We start from the raw sequence: 16,287 nt of genomic DNA, 5'->3' as shown, positions 1-16,287 counted from the left end.
TCTGAGCAACAGTGACAAAAACACAGTCAAGTGCCAGGCACCTCCCAGGCCAGGCCACACACTTCCTTACAGGCAAATTTCACAGATGAAAAAACAAAAAAAGGAGGCACAGAGAGGTTACAGGGTTTACCCAAGGCCACAGAGCCAACAAGCGGGAGGGAGGACTGACTGCGAGCCCATGCAGTCTGACTCCAAAGCTGAGACTCAACCACCATGCTGTTGGCTCTAAGAAGGTAAATAATGACTGCCAAGAAAAACCCTACTCTAGACCAACTGGCCAGATTCCATGCTGCTGTGTGCGCAAAGACCCTGCAGAACAGCCCACGTGGGAGTCACGGCCATGCACAATCCTCTGTCACAGGCACTCCATCTCATCCCTCACATCAGCAGTCTATTTCCCTGAGCAAGTTGTCCCCATTTGGGGCACCTAACCTAAGTGCTCTCAACCTAGGGAAGCTGTGCTGCAATTTCTTTAGGGCCCAGGCTGACACCATCTAGAGGTACTTTCTCGCACAAACGTGTTACAGATTAGCCAACTACTAGACAAGGAGTGCACACTTTTGTTGTTAGAATATAGACCTGAACTTGGCATGTTAATTGTAGAGCACATTTTTAATGTGCTCAGAGACCTAGGTCATGCACAGTACGTAACAGAATAAAGGCCTCAGTCTAAGTAAGACTTCGCTAGTGAAAGGTCCAAAGTTTGGGGCCACAGGTCCCCGGGAAGGGGTGAGGGAGGCTACATAAAACAGAGTGAGACCCAGTCTCAAAAAAGAAAAGGCCGGGCACAGTGGCTCACGCCTATAATCCTCGCACTTTGGGAGGCCAAGGCAGGCGGATTGCCTGAGCTCAGGAGTTCGAGACCAGCCTCAAACATGGTGAAACCCCATCTCTACTAAAATAAAAATTAGCCAGGGGTGGCATGCACCTGAAGTCTCAGCTACTCGGGAGGCTGAGGCAAAACTGCTTGAACCCAAGAGGCGGAGTGCGTTGCAGTGAGCCGAGATTGCGCCACTGCACTCCGGCCTGGGTGACAGTGTGAGCTCCATCTCCAAAAAAAGAATAAAAGAAAAAGCACAACGAGGAGCCATACTATGTCTCTCACTCAAAAAATCACATAGTAATTGCAAGCCCCCCCAGTTCCCTCTCTTTTTGCCAGAAGATGGACCTGTTTATCCCTGCAAGTGCTGAGTCTCTAAGCACACCATGGTCTTTCTGGGAGACCGGGGTCAGCTCTTAAGGTTTTCAGCAGCTACGTTAAGATACTAAACGCATCAAAAACTATGCTGGTCGGGCACAGTGGCTCATGTCTATAATTCCAACACTCTGGGAGGCCAAGGTAGGAGGATCACTTGAGTCCAGGACTTTGAGGCTGCCATGAGCTATGATTGCACCACTGCACTCCAGGCTGGGCCACAGAGCAAGACTGTCTCAAACAAATAAATAAATCCCACTGTTGATTAAGTTCTTAGGACATGAGAATTATATGTCCTGTAATACTGTCACATGTGGACGCAAAACTAACTTTCTTCACAGTATAATGAGAGACTTCACCACCCACAGGCAGCAGACTGACATGTGACGGTGTATGCTTAGGGACAGAGTCTAGCCCTGGCACCCAGGCTGGAGTATAGTGTCGCTATCATGACTCACTGCAGTGTTGAGTACTGGGGCTGAAGTGATCTTCTCATCCCAGCTTCCCAAGTAGCTGATCATAGAGGTGCATACTACTTTGCACCTGGCTAGTTTTGAAATTTTTTGTAGAGATGGAGTCTCGCTATATTGCCCAGGCTGGTCTTGAACTCCTGGGTTCAACTGATCTTCCTGCATTAGCCTCCCAAAGTGCTAGGATTATAGGTGTGAGCCGCTGCATCCGGCCTCACCAAGATCTTTAAAAGGAAGAGCTGACAGTGTCTTGCACACAGGAGAAGAAATCCTGGCTGAGTGAGGGAACAGCTGAGTGAGGCTGAGTGATCAGGACAAGGAACCATGAAAGTGACAAAGGATCTTAGTGGGTGGTGGAATCAACTCTCAACTTACAGTATCAGAGAGGGGGTCAAAACATCAACTGGTGACCAATAATACCCAACCTCCAATAGAATAAGCAATACCCACGACCCCACCCAGGGCCCAGCCCTAGCACACCTCAAGCTACCCTGATGGGCAGGAGGAGGGAAGGACAGCTGTCTGTGGAACCAATCTCGCATGTTATGTGATTGTAGGGTTTGAGGCAGGAGAAGCCACAGGTGCACTGATTAGAGTTCCGGGGAATAGCTACTCTATTACCACTTCTATTTTAGTTCAAGAGATACAACAAGAACAAAAGATAGTATACATATACACAGTATACGTACCAAACCATTAAAATAAGTGACATTTGGAACCTGGTTGGACTACAGAGTTTTGTGGCAGCTGCTTTTTTTTTTTCTTGAGACAGAGTCTCGCTATGTCACCCAGGCTATAGTGCAGTGGTACAATCTTGGCTCACTGCAACCTCTGCCTCCTGGATTCAAGCAATTATCCTGCCTCAGCCTCCTGAGTAGCTGGGATTACGGGTGCCCACCACCATGCCCCGCTAGTTTTTGTATTTTTTTTTTTTTTAGTAGAGACAGGGTTTCACCACGTTGGTCAGGCTGGTCTTAAACTCCTGACCTCGTGATCCACCCTCCTCGGCCTCCCAAAGTGCTAGGATTACAGGCGTGAGCCACCGCGCCAGGCCCCCCCTTTTTTTTTTTTGAGACAGTCTCACTGTCACCCAGGCTGGAGTGCAGTGGCGTGGTCTTGGCTCATTGCATCCTCCGCCTCCTGGGTTCAAGCGATTCTCCTGCCTCAGCCTCCTGAGCAGCTGAGATTACAGGCATGCACCACCATATCCAGCTAATTTTTGTATTTTTAGTAGGGATGGGGTTTCGCCATGCTGTCCAGGCTGGTCTCAAACTCCTGACTTCAAGTGATCCACCTGCCTCGGCCTCCCAAAGTGCTGGGATTACAGGCGAGAGCCACTGCGCCTGGCCAGCAGCTGCTTTTTAAGAGAGGACTTCCGGTCCCCTAGGAGCAACAGGAGCTCAGTGAAATTCCAGGGACTTCCATCCCAGCCCCTGCCCCTGCCCCTGGAGCTCCAAATCCTCCACTTTATTGGAAAATCTGCCCCCAGCTCCAAACACCTGCTACAAATTACCATGCACTAATCTAAGGCCGCTCAAGTTCTGAGAACTCCACCCAGGATCCAAACAAAAACAAAATGATGCAATGAGGAGGAAATACATGCCGCCTGAACCAAGGACCCCCGGGCACAGCCTGCCCTGCCCTGAGCAGGAGTCCCAGGAAAGAGGCCCCAGGCCCCATGGGAAGAGGGGCTGCAGCTGGGGTGCCATTGTCACAGCGCCTACAGCAGTTGTTCTGATGACAGATCCCTAACACAGCCACTCGCTAGCACGATGTCTGAGCTCAGGGTAAATAGTGCCATCTGTTCAAGGCTAGATGAACTCGGAGGGAGTCCTGCTCTAAAGCGGCGGACTGAGTCCTCTGACTGCGGCTCCACTGCTGTGACTGCTGTTGTTTTAAGACACTCTGAAATCCTGGCGGAGTGTCCCAGGTGGGAAGTGCACAAATCCTTCCAATCCATGCTCTCCTTACACTTTTGCCAGGAGCTCTCAGGGAAGGATTTGTCCGAGGTCACAGGGCAAGTGGCAGAACCAAGAATAGAACTCAGAACACTGGGTCTGAGACACGCAGAGCTGCCTGCAGGAAGTGCCCTGGTGCTCTCACTTCAGCACAGAAAAACACAGAGAGAGAAGGCGAAGCTTGGACTGGCGGCTGCGGCTCCCTGCCCACTGTCCCCACCCACAGCCCTCCTCTTTCAACTGCACATTTTAAAGGCTTCATGAAGAACCCAAAGTGGAAACCCCAACATGCTGCTATGAATCGTCCATACCCCGGGGGGCTCTGAGGCCCCCACGTGTCGCCATGTAGTCTTCAGACTCCTTACCAGAGCTGGTGAGGGTGACGCCGTTCACCGTCCCCTCCACATCTGTCTCATCCTCAGCGTAGCTCAAGATCAGGCTGTGCTGCCGGCTCGTTAGCCTCCTGTGGACCAAGCAGAGTCAGCAGCCAAGGCTTCCGCCGGGAAGCTTTGGAAAGAACTCACAGGCAGCCAGCGCCCTCACAGCACATGGGAAGAGAGGGACCCGACCTTGGCAGGGGTGGACACCCTGAGCCAGTGCAGTTGTGAGAACCTAAGGACCACGCCCTCAAAACTTCTGTACAGAAAAGCTCCTAAAACACCCTACTAAGTCGTTTAAACAAGTGTCACTGCGGCTATGCTAAATACAGTTTACAGGAGGGGAAACAGATTTTACGAGTGTGTATGTGAAGCAAGTAAGAAATTATCTAATTAGGCCAGGCGCAGTGGCTCATGCCTGTAATCCCAGCATTTTGGGAGGCCAAGGTGGGCAGATCACAAGGTCAGGAGATAGAGACCATCCTGGCCAACAAGGTGAAACCCCATTTCTACTGAAAATACAAAAATTAGCTGGGCGTGGTGGCGCATGCCTATAGTCCCAGCTACTTGGGACGCTGAGGCAGGAGAATTGCTTGAATCTGGGAGGTAGAGATTGCAGTGAGCCAAGATTGCACCACTGAACTCCACCTAGAGACAGAACTAGACTCCATCTCAAAAAAAAAAAATGAAATTATCTAATTAACAAAAAGCATGAGTGCTCCCGAGGGGAGTCAGGCATGTCCCGCCCTAGGTACCCACAGCACTCTGCCCAGGCCACCTCTCCAGCTCCTAACAGTGCTAGTAGCATCAACAAAAAAAGCAACGGGCCAGGCGTGCTGGCTTACACCTGTAATCCCAGCACTTTGGGAGGCCAAGGTGGGCAGATCACCTGAGGTCAGGGGTTTGAGATCAGCCTGGCCAGTGAAACTCCGTCTCTACTAAAAATACAAAAATTAGCTGGGCGTGGTGGTAAGCGCCTGTAGTCCCAGCTACTCGGGAGGCTAAGGCAGGAGAATCATTTGAACAGGGGAGGAGGAGGTTGCAGTGAGCTGAAATGGCACCACCACACTCCAGCCTGGGCAACACAGTGACAGACTTCTTCTCAAAAAAAAAAAAAAGAAGAAGAAAATCAACAATAGCAGCAGCAGCAAAGCAATTCCTATGTGTTGTTCATTTAATTCTCCCAACAACTCCAAGAAGTCAACCATTCTGGCCGGGCATGGTGGCTCACACCTGTAATCCCAGCACTTTGGGAGGCCAAGGTGGGCAGATCACTAGGTCAGGAGATTGAGGCCACCCTGGCTAAGACGGTGAAACCCCGTCTCTACTAAAAATACAAAAAATTAGCCGGGCATGGTGGCAGGCACCTGTAATCCCAGCTACTCGGGAGGCTGAGGCAGGAGAATCGCTTGAACCTGGGAAGCGGAGGTTGCAGTGAGCCAAGATGGCGCCACTGCACTCCAGCCTGGAGGACACAGCGAGACTCCATCTCAAAAAAAAAGAAGTCGACCATTCTATTATGTCCACTTTACAGACAGATAACTCGGGCAGGAACCACCTGACTTACAGGGAGCAGTAACCTGCCCAAGCCAGAGCTCCAGGGGCAGTGGCACCGCACGACCAGGCAGGCTTGGCCACGGCCTAGGGGGCACTTACTTTGGAACTCGTATCTTGATGTGGATGTAGTGGTCTCCGTAGCCATAGCTGTTAATCCGGGGGATGCCTTTCCCACCCATCCGAATCTTCTGGTCTGTCTGAGTCCCAGGGGGGATCTATAAAGAAAGAAAATCTGTGGTTTCCCCTGGTCCCCAGTTGCTCAAATAAAAAGTTTTCACTATATGAAGACAATCTTGATAGGAATTCCTTGAAAAGAACTACCACTGGCTCACGCCTGTAATCCCATCACTTTGGGAGGTCGAGGCGGGCTGATCACGAGGTCAGGAGTTCAAGACCTGCCTGGCCAACATGGTGAAACCCTGTCTCTACCAAAAATACAAAAATCAGCAGGGCATGGTAACGTGCACCTGTACTCTCAGCTACTCAAGATGCTGAGGCAGGAGAATTGCTTGAACCTGGGAGGCGGAGGTTGCAGTGAGCCAAGATTGCGCCATTGCACTCCAGCTCTGGCTGACAGAGCAAGACTCCATCTCGGCAGGGGCGGGGGGGTAAAAAAAAAAAAAAAGGCCAGGCGCAGTGGCTCATGCCTATAATCCCAGCACTTTTCGGGGGCTGAGGCAGGCAGATCACAAGGTCAGGAGACTGAGACCTTCCTGGCCAACATGGTGAAACCCTGTCTCTACTAAAATACAAAAAATTAGCCAGGCATGGTGGTGCGTGCTTGTAGGCCCAGCTACTCAGAAGGCTGAGATGGGAATCGCTTGAACCTGGAAGGCGGAGATTGCCATGAGCCAAGATCGTGCTACTGCACTCCAGCTTGGTGACAGAGCAAGACTCTGTCTCAAAAAAAAAAAAAAAAAAAAAAAAAAAAGAACTGCCACTGGGTTGGGCACAGTGGCTCACGCCTGTAATCCCAGCACTTTGGGAGGCCGAAGCGGGTGAACTGCCTGAGCTCAGGAGTTGAAGACCAGCCTGGGAAATATGGTGAAACCCTGTCTCTACTAAAATACAAAAAATTAGCCAGGTGTGGTGGCGTGCACCTGACGACAAAGCAAGACTCCATCTCAAAAAAAAAAAAAGAACCGCCACTTGGGTTTCTGGGCCAAGCCCGCCCACAAGCACATGGAAATGAGCTAAGTTGGGTCTGCCCAGAGCAGAGCCTGTGACTAGGATGAGGGGGCAAGAGTTTGGGCAAGTGAGCCCAGGAAGCAGGAGTGAAGGAGCAAAGCAGGAAAACTCGGGAGCAGGAAAAGCCAGTACAGGGTGCGTGGCTGAGGTTGCTCCCTGGCCCTTGGAACCACAGGACCCTGGAGAAGCCAGGGAATAGCCCCCAGATGGAGGAGAAAGCCTTGGCCCAAAATGCCCACCTCCTTGGTGGAGGTTACCCCAAGGTTCCCCACAAAGAAGCTGGAGAAGGTTCTGAGGTGAATACAGAGAATGATGTAGCCTGGAGGTGGGAGGAGCTGGAGGGGCAGGTCAAGAGAGAGGTGAGGGACAGGTGCTGGCAGCACACAGGCAGCCATCACTGTGGCAAAAGGGATGTGCACTGCCCGAGGCTTCTGCTCTTGGAGCCAGACACTGGACAGAAGCAAGTACAGAGAGCACAACCCAGGGTGAACCCCTCTGTGTCCTGGGTGCGCCCAGTTCCCAGGCCCCACTAACCAGTGTAGGAGTGATGCCAGCCAGGAACTACTTCCTGTGCAATTATAGAGTCAAGGCCTGTGGCTTGTGGTCCACACTCAAGGAGCAGCCTAAAATTCCTTGTGTCCTCCCCTGTGAGTGCCCCCCCACATGCTAGTCACTCATGGGTTCCAGGCCACTGGTCAGTTCTTCTCCATTTCAGAAAAAGAGCAATAAAGTACAGCGGTGACAAAGGTGTTCTCACACCCTCTTACCGTCACGTTGATCGTCTCGTACAGGCCCTGGGCTCTGGCTGTTCCCCCAAGAAGAGCTTGAGCTATAGAAATAAAGAGGTCGGAGTGGATGTCTGCGCCGTCCCTCCGGAACACAGGGCTTTTCTGCACCTAAGGCCAAACATGACAGATGCATGTGACGATAAGTTCACTGCAGACTAAACACCAGCTACATGCCTGGCCAGGCCCAAGCTCAGACCTGACAAACTACACACCCCTTCCATACATAAAGCGCAGTGTTGAGAGAAAGAACTGTCCTTCCACCAAGGTGACACCATCCCAGGCCCAGGAATGACACGTTCTACATATTTCAACCCTGCAATGTTCTACACACTTGAAATGCCGAAATGGAAGCGCGCCTGGATTTCCTCAGTCTCAGATCAAGCCATTCAATCATGAAAGGAAATAAAAATGTAAAACCGGCTTTTGAATTTTTTTTTTTTTTAATCTTACTTTAGCCAGGCACAGTGGCTCACACCTGTAATCCCAGCACTTTGGGAGGCCGAGGTGAGTGGGTCACCTGAGGTCAGGAGTTTGAGATCAGACTGACTAACATGGTGAAACCCTCTCTACTAAAAATACAAAAATTAGCCAGGTGTGGTGGCAGGCACCTGTAATCCCAGCTACTCAGGAGGCTGAGGCAGGAGATCCACTTGAACCTGGGAGATGAAGTTTGCATTGAACAGAGATCACACCACTGCACTCCAGCCTGAGCAACAGAGCAAGACTCCATCTCAAAAAAAAAAAATCTTACTTTATTAGAAAGTATAGGCCAGCCACAGTGGCTCACGCTTGTAATCCCAGCACTTTGGGAGGCTAAGGTGGGTGGATCACCTGAGGTCAGGAATTTGAGACTAGCCTGCCAACATGGTGAAACACCATCTCTACTAAAAATACAAAAATTACCTGGGTGTGGTGGCGCATGCCTGTAGTCCCAGCTACTCTGGAGGCTAAGGCATGAGAATCGCTTGAACCTGGGAGGTGGAGGTTGCAGTGAGCTGAAATCATGCCACTGCACTCCAGCCTGGGCAACAGAGCAAGACTCTGTCTCCAGAAAAAAAAAAAGAAAAAAAAAAGGGCAGAGTAAATAAAATAACAAGCATGTCATACCCACAACCCCACAACCCAGTGGAGGTAACAAAATATCACAGGCCGGGCGCAGTGGCTCATACCTGTAATCCCAGCACTTTGGGAGGCCAAGGTGGGTGGATCATTTGAGCCCTGGCATTTGAGACCAGCCTGGGCAACATGGTGAAACCCCATCTTTAGTAAAGATACAAAAGTCAGCCGGGCCTGGTGGCGTGTGCCTGTAGTCCCAGCTACTCAGGAGGCTCAGGTGGGAGGATCACCTGAGCCCAGGGAGTCTGAGGCTGCAGTGAGCCAAGACTGCCCCACTGCATTTCATCCTAGGCAACAAAGCAAGACCCTACCTCAAAAAATAAAGTAAAATAAAATAAAAGATCATAAACACAGATGAGTCTTGCCCTCCTCAGCTAACCACGACCCTGACTTTAGCACTTACCATTCCTACGAGCTTCTATTTACTATGTATTTCCGTGTCCCTAAATAATACATAATGCCATCTCACATGCTTTAAAACTTTACACAGATGGTCTCTGAGGCCCTACAGCCACTGGCAAGCTGCCTTCCATCCCCGCTGTCTGTACCTGCAACGCCCGGAGCACCCCTTGAGCGCAGCTCTCATTCTTTCCTTCCGACTGCCCTGCAGCAGCCTCTGACCACCACGGCTCACTGAGCCATTCTCTTGCTGGAGGAAGGCGGTGTCTTGCTACCATGGACAGGACTCTCGTGCACCCCTTTGTACCTATCGCCTGCTAGGCTTGCGTAGGTTTTTCTCAGGTGTACATATAGGAGGGCAATTGCCAGTAGAAGGCACTGTCTTCATTAATGTTTCCACCATCTCAGAAAACCAAGGTTTGCCCCTGTATACAGTATGTAAAATTGTAACTTTCACACTCACTGCCACATCAACAATCTTATCATAAAAACACAAGATGTTTCCTGTATTTTTATGTGACCTGTATTTCTAACTTGTTAACATCTTGAAGAAGTTGTCTTCTCTCCACACAAGGCACAGAATCTTGAAGGTAACAGACAGCTAAAAACCACATCTAGGTGGGCACTGTGCCCCTCAGAAACATGAATGGGGAGACATGTTCCTGGGAAGCTCTGACCGCGTGGGAGCAGCCTCAGCCGCACCCACCCGAAGAGAGGAAGGGCCCAACAGAAGCTGTTTGGGGCAGAGCACCTACCCTGAACGTAATGAAAATTTCCTTTTTTCCCACAGGCATCCTCACAGTCTGGCCATCCTCGACTCCTACAAGAGACATTAGAAAGGGAGCAGTTAGGCAGGACGCGGTGGCTCATGCCTGTAATCCCAGCACTTTGGGAGGCCGAGGCGGGCAGATCATGACGTCAAGAGATCGAGACTATCCTGGCCAACATGGTGAAACCTGGTCTCTACTAAAAATTAACTGGGCGTGGTGGCGGGCGCCTGTAGTCCCAGCTACTCAGGAGGCTGAGGAAAGAGAATCGCTTGAACCCAGGAGGTGGAGGTTGCAGTGAGCCGAGATCACTCCACTACACTCCAGCCTGGCAACAGAGCGAGACTCCGTCTTAAAAAAAAAAAAAAGAAAAAAAAAGAAAGGGAGCAGTTATTGTGAGACCTCCCACAGCACTTTCCACCCAAGATCCACTTGTAACCCACAGATTCTTCCCCACTCCTGTTTCTTATTAACGAGGAACAATGTGTTATCTAAGAGGCACATGGGTAACCTTCCAGAGATGCAACACAGACAGCTGATGACTGAGCACCTGCCTCAGGCCTGGTCTATGCAGTACCTCAGGGAGTTCATGGTCTCATTGGGGTGATGGGTGTTAACCAAACGATAGCACTAATGCATAACTACAGAGACATGTTCTTCAATGGAAATGCTCACAACTCTAGAGAAAGGGACATCTAAACAACAGTAAAGCAGGCTGGACGCGGTGGCTCATGCCCGTAATCCCAGCACTTTGGGAGGCCAAGGCGAGTGGATTACGAGGTCAGGAGATCGAGACCATCCTGGCTAACACAGTGAAACCCCGTCTCTACTAAAAATACAAAAAATTAGCCGGGTGTGGTGGCAGGTGCCTGTAGTCCCAGCTACTCAGGATGCTGAGGCAGGAGAATGGCGTGAGCCCGGGAGGCAGAGCTTGCAGTGGGCCGAGATTGGGCCACTGCGCTCCAGCCTGTGTGACAGAGCAAGACTCCATCTCAAAAAAAAAAAAAAAAAAAAAAGAACAGGGAGGAGGGTGTGAGGCTAGCTAGGGAAGGGATACTCAAGCTGGGATCTCCAAGATGAATAAAGTTAACCCAAAAAAGAAAGCAGAAAGTGAGTTTCAGGCAAGGGAACAGTAGATGTGGAGTGGGGGGTGGGATCTGTGGGGCTGATGTAGATAGGGTGGCAGTAGGGACAATGATGGCTTCGGTGACTAAGACAGGGAGAGAGGAGAGGAGCCCGGGGGTTGGAAGCTGCTCCCTCACCAGGAAGAAGCAGAGTAGGCACGTGAGGTCTCTTGTCCCCAGTGTGACATGCAAAGTGTAGATTTTAAGGATAACTGGCACAAACAGAAAGATTCAAGGAGACTCCAGTTCTTCCTCCAGCCTGGGGCTCCAGGGCTTCAACCATAACTTCTACCAAGAGCCCACTCACACACAGTGTGGTGGCCTCAGCCCTTTCCACCCTCTCCACAGAGTGTGGTGGCCTCAGCCCTTTCCACCCTCTCCACAGAGTGTGGTGGCCTCAGCCCTTTCCGCCGTCTCCACACAGTGCGGTGGCCTCAGCCCTGTCTGCCCTCTCCAAGCTCCTGGACATGGCGGGCCCAAGCACCCACCTGCAGGCACAGGGATCATCACTCGCTTTTTCTGCTTGGCTTGTCCTGCTCCCCTGCAGACCACACAGGGCGATATGATGATGGAGCCGCGGCCACCACATCTCCTACACGTGGAACGCATCACAAAAGGGCCTGTGTTGATGGTTTCCTGATAAAAACAAGAAAAATGGTAACCTAAGTACACAGGTAAACTGATGGGTGGTTCTGGGACCACAACGTGCCTAAGAAAAATGTCTCTTTAAGGCTTGTTTTTTATGTGCATGTGCACTCAAACACACTGCCTAGGAACCCAGGTGCAGGGCCTCAATCTGTTCATCTGATTTTCTAGAACACACAAACTTCTGCACTCCATCAACTTGACCACACAACACTGAAAAATATGATACCACCTCTCTACAGAAGTACCTGAAGACTCCTGGGAGCTGAGCAGTACATTTAAAAAAGATTATTTCCCCTTGAATTACAAAAGAGATTGTTAGAAAAATAAAGAAGAAAGTGACAACTGGATGCAATCCCCCGCCCCGTCCCCGGAGCTGCTGTGCTCTGGTTGCTGAGCCTGTGGTGCCAGGGATGGAGGAGCACAGGCTCGTCTCCTCAGGGTCACGGGGGAAAGACAGCCAGGCTGAGTTCACCGACTCCCCCTACTCCCAGCATACGTTCTCCGGGAGCAGTGCCACAACCAGCTCTTCTCACGGTCAGTGGCGCAAGCCGTGGGAGGTGCAGTCTCGGGCAGACCCTTACCATGCCAGAGCCCCCGCAGTAGTGGCAATGCTGCACCTTGGTGCCGGGCTCGTTCCCCTTGCCGTTGCAGCGCTCACAAGTGTCCATGATGTTCACGGTGAACTCCTTGTTGACCCCCTTTGCAGCTTGATTAAATGTCAACTCCATGAAGTACTAAAGAAACCAAGGGACAGCCTGTCAACTTTTGTTTGCAACGACCAAAACTGACGCTTGGCTCTAAAGGGAAAGGAGGGTACTTGCCCACATTCTCGGTCACTCTTTCACCACTGTACTTAACTTGCACTCTGCCAAGTAAGCATAGGTAGGACTCACTGAACGAATTCTGCCCTACTCTTTGGGATTTTTAAGAGATAATGTATGACTTAAACGAAAACGTACTTTCAACAGACTGAAAATGTTCACAGATAAATACTTGTACATGGCACTTAAAAACAGCCTGAATGATCCACAATCATAACTTAGATCATAAATATATCCCCTCTCTCTTCCACTCTGACAGTGTCTTATAAGGACATAAATGAGAGAGGATCAGCAGTGCCTTCCCACTGGACAGAACTCTCCTGGAATACTGTAGCAGATGAGAGACAACACTCACACCCTCATGGGCTGTGAAAGCCTTAGGTGCTACCTCACTATGCAACTGTTAAGAATACCGTCAGAATGGAGGTACTCATTACTACCTATGCGATTTTTCAAACACTGAAACTATTTTTTACTAAAATGGCTGCCTCCAGATCACTCCATTTACGCTGCCTTGCCTTTCCGAGAAACAGAAACTGATAAAAAAATTTGTTTGACCCATACTTAGTCTAAAATTTGAATAATTCTTCCAAGTGAGGAACTTACTTCCTGAGGCTGATCAAACACAGTCTGGAAATCTCCAAATGAAGAGGATGAGAACTCGCCAAAGATCTTCCTGAACAGCTCCTCGGGGTCCACAGTGGGGCCTCCCTTCCAGTAGCTATGCTGGGAGCCGCTGGCCCCAGGATCGAAGCCTGCAGAGCCGTAGGCATCGTACTGCTTCCTCTTCACCTCATCACTCAAAACCTACAGTGAAAGGCAGAGCCACTGGGCATCCTGGGTCTACCAAGGCCCAGGAATATAGACAACAGTTCACAGCAAATAAGGCAGCCATAACATTTATTAAGGGGCCCTGTGAGCAAACATATCCTATGAGGTTGGGGTGGGCCTGTGACTTTAGCACCTAGAAGAGGGATGAGATGACCAAACTGAATGCTAAGTGTAGGGCGTGAAGTGCTTCCAAAAGTCTCACGAACTCTCCCGCGGTCGCGCATGCTGGGGAAACGTTTGTGCTGATCCTTGCTTGACCTCACAGGCACCCTGGATTCTTCACAGATTCACACTTCACCTCTCTCCTCAGGAGACATTACCTCGTAGAGAATTTATGCTTCCTACCCTTACCTTCATCGAAAGGCCTTCTGGAAGCCAGAACAGGTAGAAGTAACAGCAACGACAACAGCAGTGGTGCAATCCTAGCTCACTGCAGCCTCAACTTCCCAGGAGCCCAGGCAGGCTCTTGCCTCAGCCTACCGAGTAGCTGGGTCTACAGGTGCACACCACCAGGCCTGGCAAATTGTTTTAAGTTTTTGTAGAGACAGGGTCTTGCTATGTTGCCCAGGCTGCTTTCAAACTCCTGGCCTCAAGCGATCCTCCCACTTCAACCTCCCAAAATACTGGGATTACAGGCATGAGCCACTGGGCCTGGCCCACAAAACTGTTAATAAGGACTAACTACCTCAAAAAGGGGGATTAGGGAGGGACAAGAAAAAATGTACTATTCACTTTCTATCTTTTTTTTTTTTTTTTTTTTGTTTTGAGACGGAGTCTTGCTCTGTTGCCAGGCTGGAGTGCAGTGGCGCGATCTCGGCTCACTGCAACGTCTGCCTCCCGGGTTCAAGTGATTCTCCTGCCTCAGCCTCCCAAGTAGCTGGGACTAAAGGCATGCGCCACCACGCCCAGCTAATTTTTTTGTATTTTTAGTAGAGACAGGGTTTCACCACGTTTGCCAGGATGGTCTCAATCTCTTGACCTCGTGATCCATCCGCCTCAGCCTGCCAAAGTGCTGGGATTACAGGTGTGAGCCACTGTGCCTGGCCCTCACTTTGTATCTTTTTTTTATGTGTTTGTCTTACTTTTTTTTTCTTTAATTAAAAAGACACTGCCCTAGGCTGAGTATGGTGGCTCACACCTGTAATCCCAGGACTTTGGGAGGCCAAGGCAGGTGGACTGCTTGAGTTCATGAGTTCAAGACCAGCCTGGGCAACATGGTGAAACCCCATCACAAGAAAAATATTAAAAAATTAACCAAGAATGGTGGTGCATGCCTATAGTTCCAGCTACTTGGGAGGCTGAGGTGGGAGGATTGCTTGAGCATGGAGGTTGAGGTTGAGGCTGCAGTGAACCGTGATTGCACCATTGCACTCCAGCCCGGGCAACAAAGTGAGACCCTGTCTCAAAAAAATAGGCACTATCCTTAAGGCCAAACAGAAAAGAGTACGCTTCCTCCAAAGGAAAAGACACTTTCACCTAGAATGGAGGGGGGACTAAGAAAGCAGGTGGAGGACAGCTTGGTGCCTAGGGTAATTTTTAGGGCACCCAGTTAAGATGCAAAGGAAGAAGGTTGGCAGAGGAGGAGACAGGTGGGAGTTCATGACTTCCTGGTGGGTTTTATCTCCTGGTTCCAGCCCCTTCCCAAGGAATTGCTGCTCTTAGGTTCTGAGGCTCGGTCCTTTTAATAACACTCCCCTTGGAGACAGAAGTCAGCAAAATGGTGGATTGGGACTCTCCAAAACTCATCCCCCTGGCAGAAACATCAAATCAACTAACCATGTGGAAAAACACATTCACAAGAATAACACCCCCCTCCGCACCCCATTAAAAACTGAATCTTCTGGGTGCAGTGGGGAACCTGTACTCCCAGCTACTCAGGAAATTGACGTTGAGGCAGGAAAACTGCTTGAGCCCAAGAGTTTGAGGCTGCAGTGAGCCGTGATCTCGTCACTACACTCCAGCCTAGGTAACAGAGTGAGACCTCAACTCTTTTTTTTTTTTTGATTGGGAGTCTCGCTCTATTGCCCAGGCTGGAGTGCAATGGCGCAATCTTCGGCTCACTGATGCCTCCCGGGTTCAAGCAATTCTCCTGCCTCAGCCTCCTGAATAGCTGGGATTACAGGCGCCCACCACCACACCTGGCTAATTTTTGTATTTTTAGTAGAGACAGGGTTTCACCATATTGGTCAGGACGGTCTCTTGGCCAGGCTGGTCTCGAACTCCTGACCTCGTGATCCGCCTGTCTTGGCCTCCCAAAGTGTTGGGATTATAGGGATTATAGACGTGAGCCACTGCGCCTGGCTGAGACCTCAACTCTTAAAAAAAAAAAAAAATTAATCTTATCTTCCACAGAAGCAGGTTCCAAGACTGTTTAGTTATGTTATCAATTAGTTTGAGTTACTTAATAAAAACATATTATTTTAAAATTACACTAGTAAATAAACCTTTCATTAGATCTAGTTGACAGATATTTACTCAAAAAAGATTTACTGAGTTGAGACTGTTCTTGTATGTGGCTGTCTGCTCCTGTAGATATATGAGCTCCTATATATCCTGAACCCCTTTAGGACGGCCAAAGTCGGCCAGGTCTGGTGCCTTGCACCTATAATCCTAGCAATTTGAGAGACTGAGGCAAGAGGATCTCTTCAGCCCAGGAGTTCAAGACCAGCCTGGGCAACATAGAGGGACCCTGTCTCTTAATCTCTTAACTTAAAAAAAAAAAAAAGGATCGTCAAAAAATCTGGGAAAAAGGTCTACTTTCAGAAAACTATGGAAGTGGGGTCAACAGCTGTTTTCACAGATGTATGCTTTGTCCTCTGATTACACTGACATTCTTATAGGACAATAATGGGCTTCTACTTTTACAATAAACGCTATCCCCAAAAAGCAGTGATGCCCTGAGGTGGAGGAAGGGGGTGTCATTGAATAAGGGCTGAATTAAGTAATCCAACTGTGAATTCCCAAATCCAGCTACAAGTCTAAATTACCTGGGGAACTTTATTAGTACAGATTATTGGATCCTGTTCTTTTTTTTTTGAGACGGAGTCT

The 16,287-nt window shown here is 49.8% G+C and overlaps 1 protein-coding gene across 4 annotated transcripts in view; it reads right to left on the bottom strand.

The window, feature by feature from the left end:
* Window positions 1-16,287, bottom strand: part of DNAJA3 (DnaJ heat shock protein family (Hsp40) member A3) — a 31,770-nt gene that overhangs the window by 2,237 nt on the left and 13,246 nt on the right. For 3 of the 4 annotated variants that reach the window (XM_054455765.2, XM_054455764.2, XM_063655091.1), the window contains exons 4-10: window positions 13,015-13,215; window positions 12,169-12,321; window positions 11,428-11,575; window positions 9,804-9,868; window positions 7,513-7,641; window positions 5,657-5,772; window positions 3,989-4,086 (exon numbers count right to left, since the gene is read on the bottom strand). In XM_054455765.2, coding sequence (XP_054311740.2) covers window positions 3,989-4,086; window positions 5,657-5,772; window positions 7,513-7,641; window positions 9,804-9,868; window positions 11,428-11,575; window positions 12,169-12,321; window positions 13,015-13,215 — 910 coding nt within the window. The remainder of the gene's footprint in view (window positions 1-3,988; window positions 4,087-5,656; window positions 5,773-7,512; window positions 7,642-9,803; window positions 9,869-11,427; window positions 11,576-12,168; window positions 12,322-13,014; window positions 13,216-16,287) is intronic. The other variant, XM_054455766.2, reaches the window with a different exon arrangement.

Source organism: Pongo pygmaeus, chromosome 18 (assembly GCF_028885625.2).
Source record: "Pongo pygmaeus isolate AG05252 chromosome 18, NHGRI_mPonPyg2-v2.0_pri, whole genome shotgun sequence".
In the NCBI taxonomy this organism is placed as follows: domain Eukaryota; kingdom Metazoa; phylum Chordata; class Mammalia; order Primates; family Hominidae; genus Pongo; species Pongo pygmaeus.
This window is presented reverse-complemented; position numbering and strand designations above follow the sequence as displayed.